The 19,350-nt window shown below is 38.8% G+C and overlaps 1 protein-coding gene across 2 annotated transcripts in view; it reads right to left on the bottom strand.

Annotated features, from left to right (window-relative positions):
- Positions 1 to 9,203: 9,203 nt before the first annotated feature.
- LOC308705816 (uncharacterized protein) overlaps positions 9,204 to 19,350 on the bottom strand; it is a 10,430-nt gene continuing 283 nt past the window's right edge. Inside the window, exons 1-7 of one of the 2 annotated variants that reach the window (XM_081391032.1) lie at positions 18,963 to 19,350; positions 18,179 to 18,212; positions 16,148 to 16,200; positions 13,582 to 13,725; positions 12,938 to 12,982; positions 12,614 to 12,673; positions 9,204 to 10,071 (exon numbers count right to left, since the gene is read on the bottom strand). The exon at positions 18,963 to 19,350 is cut by the window's right edge and continues 283 nt beyond it. In XM_081391032.1, coding sequence (XP_081247158.1) covers positions 10,006 to 10,071; positions 12,614 to 12,673; positions 12,938 to 12,982; positions 13,582 to 13,725; positions 16,148 to 16,200; positions 18,179 to 18,212; positions 18,963 to 18,998 — 438 coding nt within the window. In that variant the 5' untranslated portion in view covers positions 18,999 to 19,350 and the 3' untranslated portion in view covers positions 9,204 to 10,005. The remainder of the gene's footprint in view (positions 10,072 to 12,613; positions 12,674 to 12,937; positions 12,983 to 13,581; positions 13,726 to 16,147; positions 16,201 to 18,178; positions 18,213 to 18,962) is intronic. The other variant, XM_081391033.1, reaches the window with a different exon arrangement.

Here is a 19,350-nt window from a genome sequence, read left to right as displayed (position 1 = left end):
ATTATAAACTGGGAGAAATATTATATTTGTAATTGTTCATTCTGAATCTGATTTAGTCATAATCCACGTCAAGAATACATTTATCACATGCCAATGATAAACTAACGTTTTACTCGTAAAAAAACTAGCATTTTTTTTTTTTTGCCATATTCTAATAGCACTAAGTGCAATTTGCGATAGATACTGTATTTACAGTGAAAACTTTCGAGTGTAAGCATCAGTTTTTCTTTGCATCAGAAAAAGCTTTATAACCAAGTTAACTTTTCGTGTTACTAAAGCTTCCAGTGCATACAAATACAACAAGACACACAGTGATAAACATTTTTTTATTATGAACATATATTATAGTATTATGAACAATATGAATAATATCATAGTTTAGAGTTTACAAAGATATTGCACTAAGAAGTAGAGTATTGATCACCTACAGGCGTTTAACTGTTCGAGAGGGAAACGGCCCGTGGAAAGAAGCTGTTTCTGTGTCCAGATGTGTCTGTGTCCAGATGTGTCTGTGTCCAGATGTGTCTGTGCCCAGATGTGTCAGTGTCCAGATGTTCCTGTGTCCAGATGTGTCTGTGTCCAGATGTTCCTGTGTCCAGATGTTCCTGTGTCCAGATGTTCCTGTGTCCAGATGTTCCTGTGTCCAGATGTTCCTGTGTCCAGATGTGTCTGTGTCCAGATGTTCCTGTGTCCAGATGTTCCTGTGTCCAGATGTGTGAGTGTCCAGATGTTCCTGTGTCCAGATGTGTCTGTGTCCAGATGTTCCTGTGTCCAGATGTGTCTGTGTCCAGATGTTCCTGTGTCCAGATGTTCCTGTGTCCAGATGTGTCTGTGTCCAGATGTTCCTGTGTCCAGATGTGTCTGTGTCCAGATGTTCCTGTGTCCAGATGTTCCTGTGTCCAGATGTGTGAGTGTCCAGATGTTCCTGTGTCCAGATGTTCCTGTGTCCAGATGTTCCTGTGTCCATATTTTCTTGTGTCCAGATGTTTCTGTATCCAGATGTTCCTGTGTCCAGATGTGTCTGTGTCCGGATGTTCCTGTGTCCAGATGTGTCTGTGTCCAGATGTGTCTGTGTCCGGATGTTCCTGTGTCCAGATGTGTCTGTGTCCAGATGTTCCTGTGTCCAGATGTGTCTGTGTCCAGATGTTCCTGTGCCCAAATGTGTCTGTGTCCAGATGTGTCTGTGTCCAGATGTTCCTGTGTCCAGATGTGTCTGTGTCCAGATGTTCCTGTGTCCAGATGTGTGTGTGTCCAGATTTTCCTGTGTCCAGATGTGTCTGTGTCCAGATGTTCCTGTGTCCAGATGTGTCTGTGTCCAGATGTGTCTGTGTCCAGATGTGTCTGTGTCAAGTCACTCACTTATATTTGTATAGCGCTTTTTACAATACAGATTGTATCAAAGCAGCTTCACATTTTTTTGCGGTGCTGCAGTGGGCCTGAAACCGGTGTTGCGACTGAACACCGTGTAACACCGGTAACACCGACTATCGTGCCAAGCCCATCGTCCACCCTAAGTAAGGCAGATCAATAATATTGTTGAATATTAAATGTCCCCAACTAAGCAAGCCAAAATCCAAGGCAACAGTGGCAAGGAACCAAAACTCCATTAGTGACAGAATGGAGAAAAAAACCTTGGGAGAACCCAGACTCAGTCGCTCAGTTCTCCTCTAGCCAACGAGCGAACAGTGTATGATTATGATCCAGGCAGCATTACAGGTCAGAGGTCAGATTGGTCGTGTCGATGAGGCCTTCACAGGGCTGATGAGGCTGGCGCTTTAGGGATACGTCATAGATGGATCCAGGTGCAGATCCACCATCTGATCTGGATACAGCCGGGATCCAGCTCACTTCAATAAGCAGGGAGAGACTGGTTGACACTTCAGGACTGCGTTGTCGTCGCGTCCAGGCACAGGTCCTTCATCAGATCTGGATACGGCCTGGATACGGCCTGGATCCGCGGACTGCAGTAAACCCTGGATAAACAGAGAGACTAATATTAACGTAGATGCCATTCTTCTTATGATGTAACAAGTACATCAGGATTTATGGGAAGTGTTCCCGGTTCCAGCTGACCTAATCTATGCAGCCTAATATTGAATTATAGAAGTATGTGTCTGCTTCCCGGACAATGGTAGGAAGACTGTTCCAGAGTTTTGGTGCTAAATAGGAAAAGGATCTCCCGCCAGCAGTGGATTTAGATATTCTAGGTATTATCAACTGGCCGGAGTTTTGAGATCGCAATAGACGTGACGGACTATAATGCGTTAAGAGCTCGCTCAAGTACTGCGGAGCTAAACCATTTAGTGCTTTGTAAGTAATCAGCAATATTTTAAAATTGATGCGATGTTTAATAGGGAGCCAGTGCAGTTTTGACAGAACCGGGCTAATATGGTCATACTTCCTGGTTCTGGTAAGAACTCGAGCTGCTGCGTTTTGGACCAGCTGTAGTTTGTTTATTAAGCGTGCAGAGCAACCACCCAGTAGAGCATTACGTAAGGGTTAATGTATAGAGAGGCGGTCGTTATAGCGAATAACAACCCCGACAGGCTGAACAGGTCTTGAATCAGCCTGAAGGGGTTGTTATTCGCTATAATGACCGCCTCTCTATACATTATCCCGCTTATTACATGGCTACCTACAAAATAAATAAATAATTTGACACGAATTATTGATTTAAAAAGGAGTTTATTGATTTAAAAACGATTGTATTGCTTCCGCCAAAGAAAATAGTCCGTTCCGTGTCCATAGCAACGCGCTGTTTTTCATGGCAACGGTCTGTTATACTTCGCAGCGGTCTGTTATCAAGAAATAACAGACCACATTCTACATTGGAATTCAGCCAAGCCATGTAATAAAATAATCTAGCCTTGAGGTCATGAACGCATGAACTAATTGTTCCGCATTTGTCAATGAGAGCATATGACGTAATTTAGATATATTATCAAGATGGAAAAATGCGGTTTTACAGATACTAGACACGTGACTTTCAAATGAAAGATTGGTATCAAAGAGCACACCCAGCTTCCTAACCGACGACAAAGACTTAAAGGAGACATATCATGCTTTTAAATTGTTCCTTTTTACATATAAATCATACATTTGTAGTCTATATAAAGTGGAACTGCAATGCTTGGGTCTGAATTCCTCATTATTATAGCTCCACAGGCCCCTTTTCTACCCCTTTTCTGATGTGCGTCTGAGAGCAACTCGTTTTGGTGCGGTCTCTTTAAATCAGGGGTCACCAAACTTTTTTCTCTGGGGGCCACATTATCGTTCCTGACTGTGATGGGGGGCCGGGGCCGGGTCAGATATAACATAGAATTGTATGACCAAGACCAAAATGACCACCAGCAGGCCTCATTGTGTAGTAGAGATTACTAGCCTGGCACAGCCATCCACACTACTATATCCACACTACTATATCAACACTTGATTCCTGGCACATATTTGTTTATCTTTACTAGTGGTTTGCAAAAGTTGTAATCGAGTCTTCACACTTTGTTTTATTTAAAGTTATTCTTCACAAATAATCGTTGGTCCACTGTTCTTTGAAAACTCTGCACTCTCTTTTAGGGGTGGAACGGTACACAGAAGTCACGGTTCGGTTCATACCTCGGTTCAGACATCACGGTTGGGTTCATACCTCGGTTCAGACATCACGGTTGGGTACAATGAAGGGAAAAGCAAAACAAAAATGCAGAAGGCTTGTGCATATCTCAGGCTGGACCACCAAAAGAAAAATAAATGTCTTAAGCCTTGTATTTTTTTTTTAAGTAAGTTTTATTAATAAAGTAAAGGCATAGAACCAGTTTATTTGTAGTGCACTGACAATAGTTTTATATTAGTTCATTAATTTAATTAATAAAAATACCTTGATATGTTTGGTAATTGTACCTGAATTAATTGAAAATTAATCTGCTACATTTCAGATTAATATATTTGTTTCATTAAAAATGTCATTAACAGTAACTTAAACACTTTGCAGTTTGAATGATGTCCTGCATAAACTAAATGATGGAGTATGTTTTTATGTTTCCACTGTTCGATCGCGGCCGCGCCACACACACACACACACACACACACACACACACAAACAAATATAAGTAAACACTTTACGACTTTCCGATTGCACCCACACCTCTCTCTCAACATATTCCAGCATTGCAATCTTTACACCGCAGCCTGCTTCAGAGCTTCAGAGCTAAAGCGGAGCTACAGATTAGGTGTCCCTAAGAATCCGCGTATCTAACAGTAGTTCCGCATTACATTAATTAAATTGCACGCAAGTTTTATTTATTTTTATACCGTGTATTCTCCGTGTAAATGTATGCACCAAACTGTGACGCCCGTACCATGACGTACCGTCCATGACGACTTTTGGGGATTGCCTCATAGGGCCTGTTCAAGTAGTGGGGGGCAGAGGGGCTGGGGGGCCAGTCAAAGGGGGGTGGCGGGCCTGAGTCGGCCCGCGGGCCTTAGTTTGGTGACCCCTGCTTTAAATACAACTGAGACACTTCATACCCCGCCCCCTCTCCAGGTTGCAGAGGTTCAACTCCACCCCGTTCGGCCATTTTTGTAGTTTGATAGCAGAGATACGATGATCTAGCGGCACAGAAACTTTTTATCCACATGTTATTAACAAAATGTCAACAACGGAAGACTTGTCCAGCCAGCCTTACATGTTTGAGCCAGAGTCGGAGCCGGAGCGAGATGAAAATGAAGACGAAGACGAACCTGCAGAACAACGTCTTCATATGGATGTATCGCAATGGTGTGTACTGTATTTACACATGAAACTTTGGTCTTCTGACCTTTTACCACCGTGTTGATTTATTTTGATTAATATGTGCGAGGGAGAGAGAGCAAGACAGCGTCTAGTTTGGAGACGGTGTCTTGTTTACACTTTTGCCTCTCTGAAGAGAGAGAGTGTGCGCGCGCGCGTTACTGGGTCTCTCTGCTCGTTCTTTCAGTTAAACATGCGCCCTGTCACAAGCGCGGCAGTTCATCTACATTAGACGGTGTAATGAAGTGTGTGGGTTACTACATCCAACAACCGAACATTTTAACTTACCCTCTCGTAACTTCTGCATCCTTTAGCTTGGACTACAAAATTGCAGCGAGAAATAAAAATGGCGGATTGCTCGAAGTGTTGGGCCGGAAGTCAATGTCCTTATTTGGCCGTTCCGCTGCAAATACTGTGACGTAATAGTTCACAAAACGTCATAGATAACAGAAAAATCGGAACAGTTTGAAAAATATGACCAAAACAGAATATAAAGATATCAACGAAGCACCTGAAAAGAATAATTTCAACTTTTCTGTACTTCTAAACACTCCAAATATACAACAAAATGCATTTAAGGGCTAAAAAAGTTTTAGCATGATATGTCCCCTTACAGAGCAGCCATCAAGTGTTAGACAGTATTCTAGATTATTACGTGAGGAAGTTTTTTGTCCAATAATTAGAATCTCTGTTTTTTCAGAATTTAGTAGTAGGAAATTACAAGTCATCCAGTTTTGACAGCTATGCATTCCGTTAATTTTGTGAACGGTCCTAGTACTGAGCCTTGTGGTACGCCATACTGAACTTGTGATCGATGAGACATCTCATCATTTACTGCTACAAACTGATAACGGTCAGATAAGTATGATTTAAACCATGCTAGTGCATTTCCCGTAATGCCAACATAATGTTCTAATCTATTTAAAAGAACGTTGTGGTCGATGGTGTCAAATGCAGCACTAAGATCGAGTAACACTAATAGCGAGACACAACCACGATCGGATGATAAGAGCAAATCATTTGTGACTCTAATGAGAGCTGTTTCGGTACTATGGTACGGTCTAAATCCGGACTGGAAATCCTCACTGATATCATTTCTTTCAAGAAAGGAACACAGTTGTGAAGATACTGCTTTTTCTAATATCTTTGACAGAAAAGGTAGATTCGAGATCGGCCTGTAATTGACTAATTCTGAAGGATCAAGTTGCGTTTTTTTAACAAGCGGTTTAATCATAGCCAGCTTAAAGTTTTTTGGTACGTATCCTAGAGACAAAGATGAATTAATGATATTAAGAAGAGGATCTAGGACCTCTGGAAGTATTTCTTTCAGTAGCTTAGTCGGTATAGGGTCTAACATACATGTTGTAGATTTAGATGATTTAACGAGTTTAGTAAATTCTTCCTCTCCTATAGCAATGAATGTCCAGACGTCTCTCTCAGACGTTCCTGTGTCCAGATGTTCCAGTGTTAAGATGTTCTTGTGTGTCTCACACACACACACACACACACACACACACACACACACACACACACACACACACACACACACACACACACACACACACACACACACACACACACACACACACACACACACTCTCTCTCTCTCTCTCACACACACACACACACACACACACACACACACACACACACACTCTCTCTCTCACACACACACACACACACACACACACACACACACACACACACACACACACACACACACACACACACACACACACACACACACACACACACTCTCTCTCTCTCTCACACACACACACACACACACACACACACACACACACACACACACACTCTCTCTCTCACACACACACACACACACACACACACACACACACACACACATTTGATTTCTTTATTTGAATCCACCAATCAAATTTCTTACAGAAAGGATTCAAATATTCTCAGAGATAACACAGCTTTGACACTCAAGGGTACATAAAACATCGCTTACGCCACACAGCAAGGCTGCCTATCACAGCTGATATAGAGCAGAATTTTGCCAGCTGTTTAGATTTTCCTTTCGGAAGCCCTGCCAGTCTTAGTCCACTAACAGCCAATCTGTGCACATGTCCCAGGCTGCCAAATATCAATGCCACGAACTTACATGCATATCCTAGACCACTGATCTTTGCAAGGAGGGGTTGGTATTTAGTCATTTTTTCAAGAAAGGCTATGTCCATATACAGATCATAAACACAACCTATTTCAAGGACTAGCACCTCCTTTCTCTCTGTATCCACGAGCACAACATCAGGAGTGTTAGGGATGTTACAAAACACATCTTCAGAGCTGTTGAACCAGTCTGGTATTACTCGTGAGTGTTTATACATAGGCATACTTTTTGGAAATATGTCTTGAACAGAACTGGCAATGAGATCTACAATACGGTCATGACGTGCTATGTATAAACCTTTGTACATATTACAGCCATTTACAATGTGAGCAACTGATTCAAGGTGATCAGAGTTAGAATGCATTATACAGTGAGGATAGTACTTTTCAGGGTACCATAATGCTAGGTTGTATCTAGTTGGTAACACCTGTAATCTGGCCTTGACAGTAAAGCAGAGAATATCCTCCCCTACTGCAGCTTTTCTGTACATAGAGTGAGAGGCAGAGTGATCAGCAAAGCCAAGACACGCCAACTTTCCCTGCATTCTTAGTCCAGTCCAGTGTTGTTTTGTGTCCATCTGTTTGATGTTCAGTAAGGATCGTCTTGCTGTTGTGCTCTGTAGTGTGTGTTGTGTCTCATTGTGACAGACTGTGGCCTCCACAGTAACAGATGGGTCTGTGACCACTGCGTCAGACACCTCCAGTGCAGTGTGTGTGTTGCTTTGTGACCACTGTACTTTAACTGCCAGTCTATTGCACAGGGCGTTTAGGTCCGGCCAGTCTGAACGAACTCCGAAACCTGCGGCGTGTGTGTCCAGTTTACCGTTATTTTTCCTCCTGAAGCCTAGGAAGCTGTCTTGGTTGCCTGTGGCCAAAGGGACCTTTCTCTTCCTGAGGTCCAATAAGAGGGAAGCTCTGGCTAGCTCTCTGACCGCAGCATCGTCATGTTGAGCATGCTGATGAGGTGAGTTAGTCTTGTAGTGGAGTAAGTCCATTCCACATCTGGGACCCCCAGACCCCCTTCCTTGAGTGTGAGGAAGATTATATCCCTGGTGGAATGTGAATTCAGTCCCAGCCATTTCCTGACGGCCTCAACTGTTTTATTATTCATGTCCCTTAGGACATTTTGTGGAATATGAATGTTCGCAAAGAGGTGTTGTATCTTTGCCAGAGCTACTTCTCTAATGGCCTCCAGCTTCATGGCTACAGGTAGGGGGGAGGAATCGATCAGATCGATCCTGTTCTTAAAGGCACAGGATAACTCCTGTACCTGTTCACCCCACTCACCTGCGATGTTGAATTTATGGCCAAGATAAGTGTATGTTTCATGACGAGATTAGACCCTGATAAGCTGTCCCATTATTGTAAAGGAGGGGGGTTTGTCAGATTTAGATTTGTACCAGCGGTTTCCACCGCTTCGCCGTTCATAAAATGCTGCACATTTGGTGTGTTTCACTTCCAGCTTGGACCACTGTAGAAATTCATCCGTTCTGGCCAGCATATTTTGAATGATGTTCTCGTCCCTGGAGGACACCTCAACATCGTCAGCGTACCCCTGGACAGGGTTTGGGGATCTGGTATGTGGTGGTGCGCACTGGCAGATCCATTTAATCCACACACACACACACACACACACACACACACACACACACACACACACACACACACACACACACACTCTCACACACACACACACACACACACACACACACACACACACACACACACACACTCTCTCTCTCTCTCTCTCTCACACACACACACACACACACACACACACACACACACACACACACACACACACACACACACACACACACACACACACACACACACACACACACACACACACACACACACACACTCTCTCTCTCTCTCTCACACACACACATACTTGTTTTTGCTACGTCGTGGGGACTCCTGACTAGAAGGTGACACGTGGGGACACCAATTTCTAAATACAATAAAGCCATAATTTTTAGTCAGAAGTGTCTGGGGGAATTTTTGAATCCCAAAAATCAACTTTTTTTTCAGAAATTCTTAATTTTAAAAAGGTGAATATTTGTCTGGTTTTTCTATTCCGGTGGGGACCTGCCTATTGTGTCTTACCCCAAACCACCACCGAGGGGCGCTATTATGAGTTAGCTTTTGGTTATCTAATTTTAATACAAATTTAAACTTGTACCAGATAAACAATAAATATTAAGTTTACATCATCATTAAAGAGTTGTTTAAAAGGGAGAATTGTCTATATTTATATTTTTATGGATTTTTACTTTATTTTACAATTTACAAATTCCCATAAACTCTTGTATTTGAATAGAGCATTTGTATGGATGTAAACAGTGACAACAGCCTCACCTCACTTCCTGTTTAACAGGAATCTATTATTCTTCAACTGAGAATCTGAAAAGGTTTACATTTGGATAAATAAGACAGTCATGTTGTATGGCAAGCAGGAAATGTTCACGGGTATCATTGTGTTTGCTGAATAATTATTTGTGCATACTGGAATCAACTCTGAATTAAAACAAGAGCACATGCTGGCATTCAACAGGGTTGCAAGATATATTGCTATTTGCTATTTGTGTTTTTTCTTATTCGTCATCCTAAAAATATTTCACGCACAGAAACCTATGAAACCCAATGAGTGCGATGTGTATTAATGCGTTGTGGAATAATTCGCAATATTTAGTTTTTTTTTTAAAAAATGTATGCAAACGTGCCACAGTTTTGGACCACACTGAATTCTTTTGAGTAGAAGACATTTGATGTACAACCCCCCATAAACCTCCCCAAGAAAAGTTTGGAAATTTGGGTAATTACAACAAAAATAAGAATCTACAATTTCTTAATGCTCTTGAACATTTATTTAACTTGTGTTTTGAAACACATTTTGAACATCTTGTTGCCTTCAACAAACATCTTCCTTTTCTTCTACATTTTTCGCTTTAAGGCATCAATACGATTCTTAACATAAAATTTCACCCCCTCCCAACTTCTCCCCCGAAGTGCCGCTGGTGACCTTTCAATGCACTCCATGCACTGGGCTTTACCAGGAACCTTCCCAGAGTGGATGTAGTCCATCAGAGTTTTTTCCACAGCCTGGATCTCTTCTTTAGACCACTTTCTCCGTGGGTTTTGTGTAGATACTGAATAAAAGAAAAATAAATAGGCTATTAGTAATTGTGATTGGGATAAAAGTAATTGTTAACCCACACGACATGAACGTGAATAACATCAAATAAATACATGGTATTCAGTTTTTCTCTCATTGTCTCACAGTTTTATACATACTTTTTTGCTAAAATCTAGTTCGCATGGTTGAAAATCTGTAAATTCTGGCACATGTTTGCAAGCATGATACCTAGTAACAATATAAACAGTGATACTGTATTAATAAGGACTATTTTGACAAAAATATCGCTGGTAATTTAGTCACTATCTAAGATGTGTATTGGATCTGGGCTGAAAATGGACCAAGCCAAACATGACAAAATATTTAGGTTTTATTGGTCATAACCATAAATGACTGCTTGGGAAATTGAAGAAGTAAATTTGTAGGACCTTTCCCTTTTCTTTTCTTTACATGTTTAAGCCTTTAGAAATGAAACATTTACGATATAGGACCTAATTAAAGCTGCACATAATGGGAGGGGTTTACCCAAGCTTAAATTATATTGGCCCACGGTGACCAACGGCAACAGATCTAAAAAAAACACAATTATAAGGATTTTGCTTGGAAATGAAAATATAATTACATATTTATGATCAATTTATTATATGGTGTAAATATACTGAAAAATATATGAAATACAATATATTGAATAATACACAAGGAATTGCCACTTTTCATTTATGAAAAATATATATTTAAAATATATTTACACTGTAAAATGTCATTAATTGAGTGTACTTCAAAAACACGAGGAACAAGATTTCCTTACATTTCTTAAGGGGGTGTTTTAATCAAAGTTGTAAGTTACTAGTACAAAGACTTAAGGGTGTTGGGAGTCTTGGGACAATGATAGACTTTGTATTTATTTCTATTTATTAAACTGTAAATACTTTGTGCATGTCTGAAACTTCACTGAATATATGCATTTAAAAAAGAATAACTCCAATACAATTTAGATAAAGCAACATGTAGCATATTCTCAATGTTTCTTGATCTTCTGCTGGACTGAAGCACAGGCTCTGTTCTTCAGCACAAACCCTTTAAACCCCAACAGAACATTAAACACTAACAGGTCTGTGAAGATCTCAGCAGAGGAGGGTTAAACAGCTCCACAAACAGCATTACCAACTTCACTTATTACTAACCAGACTGACTTTATTTCTGTCAGACGTCTACACAAGTTCTTACTGAGAATTAACATTTAGATTTAGATTGAGATTTAGATGTTGATGATTTATTGAAAATAACATAATATTAGTCACCAGATTGTGATCAGTGTTTGATTTTAGTTGGGCTCTCGACTTTATAACATTATAACATCAGCAGAAGAACAAGAAACATTGAGAATATGCTGCATGTTGCTTTATTTAAAATGTAGAAATCTATTGAAGTGATTTCTATTAACTTCTATGTTAAGTTGATGTTTTTTTGTATTTATTCAGTAAAGTTCAGTGAATAAATACAAATAAATTCACAGTCATTGTCCCGACACTCTTTTGTATGTCATTCTATTAGAAACTTTCAAATTTGATTAAAACGCCCTTGAAATTTAAGCAAATCCATAAATGTTTTCCACGTTTTCGAAGTACACTCAACTAATGACATTTTACAGTGTAAATATATTGTGAATACATTTCTCCAATAAGTATATTTACACCATATACTTATCATAATATATTGATCATAAATATTGGAAATATATTTTCATTCCGTAAGGGTATCTAGTCGCGAGCCTGAATTCTCAGACAGTTCTGTCCAATACAACACTTGTAGATTAAGAAATGGTCCGTACACAGTCGCTGTATGGAGAAAAGTAGCCAGTAAAATAAGCACTTCCTCCACTTTGGATCTGCCATGCTGCTGTTACAAAGCTCCATCAGCACAGATCACTGAAACAAAGACGTTTTCCACTTTTCACCAAATTTGACCTCCACATTAAATTTAAAGGGTTAGTTCACCCAAAAATGAAACTTCTGTCATTAATTACTCTCCCTCATGTCGTTCCAAACCTGTTAGACCCTAGTTTATCTGCAAAACACAAATGAAGATATTTTTGATGAAATACGAGAGGATTCGGTCCTTACATAGGCAGCAACGTCACTACAACTTTCAAGGCCCAGAAAGGAAGTAAAGACATTGTTAAATAGTCCAAGTTATGAAGCGATGAGAAAACCTTTTGTGCACATATTTTAATAATGTCTTTATTAACTTTCTGGGCCTTGAAAGTTGCAATGGCATTGTTGCATATGAATGGATCAGAATCCTCTTAGATTGCGTCAAAAATAACTTCATTTGTGTTTCAAAGATGAACAAATGTCTTACGGGTTTGGAACAACATTATGGGGAGTAATTAATGACAGAATTCTTTCATTTTTGGGTGAACTAACCCTTTAAGGGAACCCTGTTGTCAATATAAATGGGTCTCTTTGTAGATTCCAATTAAAATGACTTAATTCTGACTTTCACAAAAAAATGGAAAGTGTGACATTTCATAAGACATTTGAAAAACAGCTTACCCTTTGTTGTGTGTGGTTTGTCCAAGTGCTTGCCAATTGGCTGCAGTTCTTTATCCTTGCCTGTTATAAAACATATGAGTACAACAGAGGAGACTTTAAATACAGATAATATACAGTAATGGCACAAAATGCTGACTAAATGGATACCAGTAATTGTGCCATACATCTAATTTACCAAATATATTGGGGTTTATTTTGATATGAAATGATATGAAAAAAAATAAAAGCAAGTGAAACCATGCAAATCATAAAGTACTGGTTCTTTAAAAGGAAAACAATATCAGAAGTCTTCATAATCCTCCTGTTTAATTTAAATCGTATTACCTTTGGATGGTTGTTCAACTTCATTAGTGGACTCCACTGATTTGTCTGGACAAATAATAGCTCTCTTAGTAAAAGAATATTAAACAAGCAATCCTAAATATCAGTAAGCACACTCAAACTGTTCTTCCAGTAATATTCTAACTAACTGTGCTCTAAAGACAGGATTGACAGGATAATACAGCAAAATATGAAGAGCTCGTCTCAATGTGTTGGAGCAATGGCGGGAGATCTCTGTGCGAGCCAGTTGAAGTTGGATGTCAGAGCTTTGCTGGGAAATTAGTTCAGCAGACTCTAAAACTTCTCGGTTTTAAAGGGAAGAAGAGCTATCAAGAACATTCATGAGGCTTCTGAAGAGGCCTTGCAATGGGCGGATCTGTGGCTTTATTTTGGGGAACCCTGTGGCTCACTGTCTAGGGTACAGACTGAGCACTGTGACCTGGGCTCAAATCTAACCCAGGCCCTCTACTGCATGCCAACAAATTACCAATGTGTGGGCCAACTGCTGACTAGAAGGGCCTGCTGACTGAAAACGGCAAGCTCAATGTTATGATGTTGAAAAATGCCCCAACGTTCACTTGTTTTACGAACATAAGAATGACCTAGCAACCGAAGGTATATAAACGAAAGCATTTAATACAACTAACCTTTGTTTTCATGCTCTGATATAAAAACATGGTCTTCTCCCGTTCATCATTTACAGTTTTTGTGTGCGCCTTCATGTATCGGTATTCACAAGCATTGTGATGTGCTCTAAGTTTCTGGAGGTGACCCAAGTGACAGCTTTGAACCTACAAAACAAACAAACAAAAAAGGTTTTTGGAAGCTTTTCTTTTGCCATTTATGCTACCTCCAGAACTGAACCTTCAAATAAGGATTTATTGTTGACAGTAGGGCTGTTGGAACGAATTCCGAAATTCGAATATAATTCGAATATTTAAAAAATCAATACTATTCGAATGCTGAAGTTCCTATTCGAATATTGCTTTTGTACATTAAAAAAAAAAATGCAATCTTGCCTTTCTTGTGCGCATGTGAAAATGAAATGCTTTTGTTTCGTCAGATGAACAATAACGTTTTTGAATCGTAACACAATTGTGCACGTTATCCACGCACGCAGTATCATAACAATACTGTCAAAAATCGCGGAGAGCAATGTCTGCACGAAAACGGAGATCACCACTCCTGACAATTTGAGAAGCGATGTGTTGAAGGTGTTTGGATTTCAAACCCTTAATGGAAAAACTGACAACGTTACACCCTGACAAGCTAGGCGATCTGTCCGAGGAACCGCCGCTAAAACAGGCAAGAATTATTCTTTTCTACCTCTCTCCTCATCACGGTTACGAGCTGTCCGCACGTTAAGGGATTATAGCGAGGCGGTTGTTATAGCGAATAACAACCCCGACAGGCTGAACTTATTACATGGCTATACAAAATAAATAAACAATTTGACACAAAATATTGATTTAAAAAGGAGTTTATTGATTTAAAAACGATTGTACTACTTCCGCTAAAGAACATAGACCGTTCCGCGTCCATAGCAACGCTGTTTTTCATGGCAATGCGTGTTATACTTCGCACTCGCAGCGGTCTGTTATCAAGAAATAACAGACCGCATCAAAGAGTATAGAAGTACTTCTATACTCTTTGACAGCATTCTACATTAGAATTCAACCAAGCCATGTAATAAAAGGCAATAACAGACAAACTGACACGGTTTATCTGTGAAGATATGAGACCGATCAACATCACGCATTGGCGATCCATAAGACTGTGTAATGTCGTAAATATTAATAATAGGATACATTTGAGCATTTAATATTCGAATATTATTCGAATATTGAATAAAATAAGGAATGGAATTCGAATAGCATTATAGAGGAAGATTGACAGCCCTAGTTGACAGCAAACACTCTACCATGTGAGCCACAGGGGATCCCCTATATTCCACGGAACAACTCATAAAGGGCAGCAAAATAAAAGGATAAAATAGAATTAAAATAGAATTTCTCAAATTAGAAATGTCTTAGTTATGGATACAGTGTCCTGTAACACAATTGTGACCCTGGACCACAAAACCACAAAAATCTGAATACATAATCTTTCCATTGATGTATGGTTTGCCAGGACAGGACAATATTTGGCTGAGATACAACTATTTGAAAATCTGGAATCTGAGGGTCCAGAAAAATCTGAATATTGAGAAAATCGCCTTTAAAGTTGTCCATTTCTATTGGCGATTGTGCTGCATCCACTCACAAAAATAAATGTTTTATATATTTGAGGTAGATAAGAATAGGACAGAGGCCGCACTATGCATAAACGTTTTTTATTCGTTGCACAACGTTTATGCATAGTGCGGCCTCTGTCCTATTCTTATGTATTATATTTTTAGGCCAGCACTCTAAAAAGTGTATTATCAAAAATTGAGTGAAGCCTGCTCCTATCCTCATTAACCATATATTTGAGGTAGGAAATTTACAAAATATCTTCATGGATCATAATCTTTACTTAATATCCTAATGATTTTTCGCATAAGAAAAATCGATAATTTTGACCCATACAGTGTATTGTTGGCTATTGCCACAAATATACCCGTGCAACTTAAGACTGGTTTTGTGATCCAGCGTCACAATTGTGTTTGTCCGGTATAGGTTCAGTTGGTTGCCAACTATATAGTTAGTTAGTTGATAAATTTGTTGTCTTGTCAATCAGTTAGTCAGTCAGCTCCTTTACTGAACACAATAATTACATTATAACATACTTTACACTGCTGTTGGATGAATCAAATTAAAATAGCATGCTTTTTAATGCGTCTAACGAAGTTATTTCATTTTCAGAAAAACCTGTTCCCTTATATGGGTCATTAGCTGAGACCTTAATCTAGAAATATATCAATTTATAATAATGTAGTATTAAATAATAAAAACTAAAAACTAACTTCTAAAACTGTTTTGTCCCTTACCTCAACCAACAGTTTTATTTATATAACCCTGATGGCAGATGGCAGATTCTTCTAGAATGATCATTTTTATCAAGCTTGTATATTTAAATTCAATAATTTCACTTAAATGACAATGAAGATTACCTATTAATTGTAATTTAAGTGAAATTACAGAACTTAAATATACAAGCTTGATAAAAATGATCATTCTATAAGAAAATTTCAGATGGCAGATATATATATGTTTATCTGTGGATATAGCCTACCTTTGTTTTCTCTTCTGTCACATCATCTGTCACATCATCTGTCACATCATTCACTGCAATGTAAATCACAAAGACAAAAAAAGTATTGTTATTTAAAATATTTTTCCATTTTACTTCCTCCTACTATAGCCCTTATGCACCAGAGAAACAAGCGCGCTGCATCTTTAGAATATTGTCTTTGAACTTCCGTTTTTGCGGACGCTCTGTATATCTCTCTGGCATTCGCTCTCCAGGAGTAATTAGCTTTTGAAGTGGATTTTCTTAATGTAAAGTTAACGAAGATGTCTTAACAAATGTCAGTAGAACGGGAAGATTTTAAAACGAGCCGTTCATTCATAAATAGACAAGATCGCTGTGAAAATACAGACCGGAAGACAAAAGACAACGAGCTACATAAGGTCTATAGGATTAGGCTTAAACAAGAGAATCATCAGTATCGAATAACAAACTAATACATTTAAAATAAGTATATCAAAATAAGGCTGATATCAATGACACCAATTTAGCAAAACCTGTATTTACCACAAATTTAATGTGAACTGTGACTTTTAATTTCATACAATGATAAAAAATTACAACAAAAACTTAACTATCGTATCGGCTGAAATTGACAGTACACAGGACAACATGTTGTATTTCCTCAGCACGAAGTTAATTATATCAGTGGTTCAGTAACTGGACATTACTAACATGTCAAGTTTAGGGATAATTGGCCAAATTTATTTAGCCATTAGAAATTCATTTTCACCAACGATGAATGCATGTAAAATACATTTTTTAGATATCAGCGAGGTATTTTTTTATCTTTATATTGAACATGAAGAAAAGTACACTTGGTTTCACAATAACATGATCATATGGCTAGACATATTTATCTCGTTTAATGCCACAATACCAAATCTTCTGTCCTTTGAAAGCGTCTCAAATGTTTAACAAAAAAGTAAAAATACTGAAATGTTTTTTTAAATGAACTTTTTCACTAAAATAAGCAGATATAATCACCTACTTGACTTTAATTTCTAACAGATGATCTGTTTTATTTTTTTATCAAACCGTAAAGAAAATGTACAGATCAAGTTATAACAAAAAAAAATGTAAGTTTACAAAAATCAACCTTAGATTATATTAATTACTACAATCATCCCTTAATTACTTTGTGATAATGTAGTGGCCTCTAAACTTCTATTTAAACTGACCGGTTATTAATTAAAACATTATTTACCTAAACAAAAGATAGCAGATTAAAAAATTGAATTTCATGCACATCCATGAACTTGGCATGGTGTTGCAAGAGAATGAAAGGAGGGCGCATGGGGGGCTATGATGGATATTTCTTTTTCTCCAAGATTGTGCTTTTAAAAACCTTGGTTACTCTGGCTCATTAAGCTACATATATAAGCTTTAAGAATTAGGCTATTTTAAGTAATAAATGACGCACTACAATTTGACATAGCGTACCACAAATGAGTAAAATGTGTTTTGTAACCTACTATGTGCGTTCGATATAGAGGCGATGTCAAAAGCGTCAGTATATGACGCCCTAGGATTAGAATGCCCAAGGCGTCATATACTGACGCTTTTGACATCGCCTCTATATCGAACGCACATGGCACCCTTTAGCGTCAATATGAGACGCAGATAGATATGGGCCAGAAGGCGCGTCAGTATATGACGCCCTAGGATGAGAATGCCCAAGGCGTCATATACTGACGCTTTTGACATCGCCTCTATATCGAACGCACATGGCACCCTTTAGCGTCAGTATGAGACGCAGATAGATATGGGCCAGAAGGCGCGTCAGTATATGACGCCCTAGGATGAGAATGCCCAAGGCGTCATATACTGACGCTTTTGACATCGCCTCTATATCGAACGCACATGGCACCCTTTAGCGTCAATATGAGACGCAGATATATATGGGCCAGAAGGCGCGTCAGTATATGACGCCCTAGGATGCCATGTGCGTTCGATGTAGACGCGACGTCAAAAGCAACTGACGCCCTAGAGTGAGAATGCGTTGCATTATCTCACCTGTGCATCCAGAGCTGCCATTCGTAACGTTAGTCTGCAAGCACATGTGTCATAGACAGTCAGACATCATGGTCAAACATCACATTACACTGTATTTAAAACTGCAATGATAAAATTTGGCAATGTATTAAAGTAATTGACACTGTAACATAAGCCAATACAATACTGAAAATAAATGCCATTTATTGTCTGATCTTGAAAACTGCATTACAGAAGTAGAAAAAATTGTTCTGAATTTAACTTCCCTCTTGCTTTTTTGAAACCCATTATTAGTGTTTATAGTGATAAAACGCATGAATCTCAGGCCTGGCCTCAGACTCCTCATGGCTGCACGTGTAGGCCGCAAAAGATCCAACTCCTGGCCATCTTAGATTAATGTTACCAAAAGTGAGCTAAACATCTAGGTGAAGTAACAGGGACGCAAAATATGTCTTTCAGAAGTAACAAAGACAACAACATATTAAATTAGGCGAAGTTTAAAAGCGGATTACCGCTAAAAATGCAGTCACCTATGCAATCCTAACTGTGGCCTTAAAACATGAGCTTAAGACTCTTAGGAATCTAAAGCCCTAATTAATATATTATTGTTAGACTATCATTATTTTCATTTTGGTAGATTAATCTATACTTTATGCAAAGCTGCTTTGAGATTATGATTAATGTGAAAAGCGCTATGGAAAATAAAATGACGTGACATTTACGTTACGATATATGTGCAAACAATAAGTTAAATAAACAGCACCATATTATTTTGAGAACCTTGTACAAAAAGTCAAAAACTTACTTTTTCGTCGGATGTCTCGTCTCCTCTCGTCTCCATCTCGCCGTGTCCGTCTCATCCCTGCCTCTCGAGCATCTGAGTGTCGCAGGTGTGAGACGCGGGGGGTGTGTGTGTGAGACCCGGGAGAGTGGGGGAGGGGACGGTCGCGGTGGGGACTCGAACCTCAGGTTCTGTGTGATCTGGGTCCGCCATTACTGACATTCACTCGGCGCACTATATATATAGCTATGTTTATTACCCGCGAAAAAAAAAATTCTTGTGCAGTTTTTGTATTATTTTAAAAAATGATGTATGCACATATGCTCTGATAATATAGTGTATAGGATATATTATGTTATAAAAGAAATACATTTTCTGCTCAAATTCAGATATGTTTTTTTTTAAGTACAAA

This window comes from Scardinius erythrophthalmus, assembly GCF_964197995.2.
Source record: "Scardinius erythrophthalmus genome assembly, chromosome: 17".
Lineage (NCBI taxonomy): Eukaryota > Metazoa > Chordata > Actinopteri > Cypriniformes > Leuciscidae > Scardinius > Scardinius erythrophthalmus.
The sequence above is the reverse complement of the archived record's forward strand: the minus strand, read 5'-3'. Positions and strand labels throughout refer to the sequence as shown.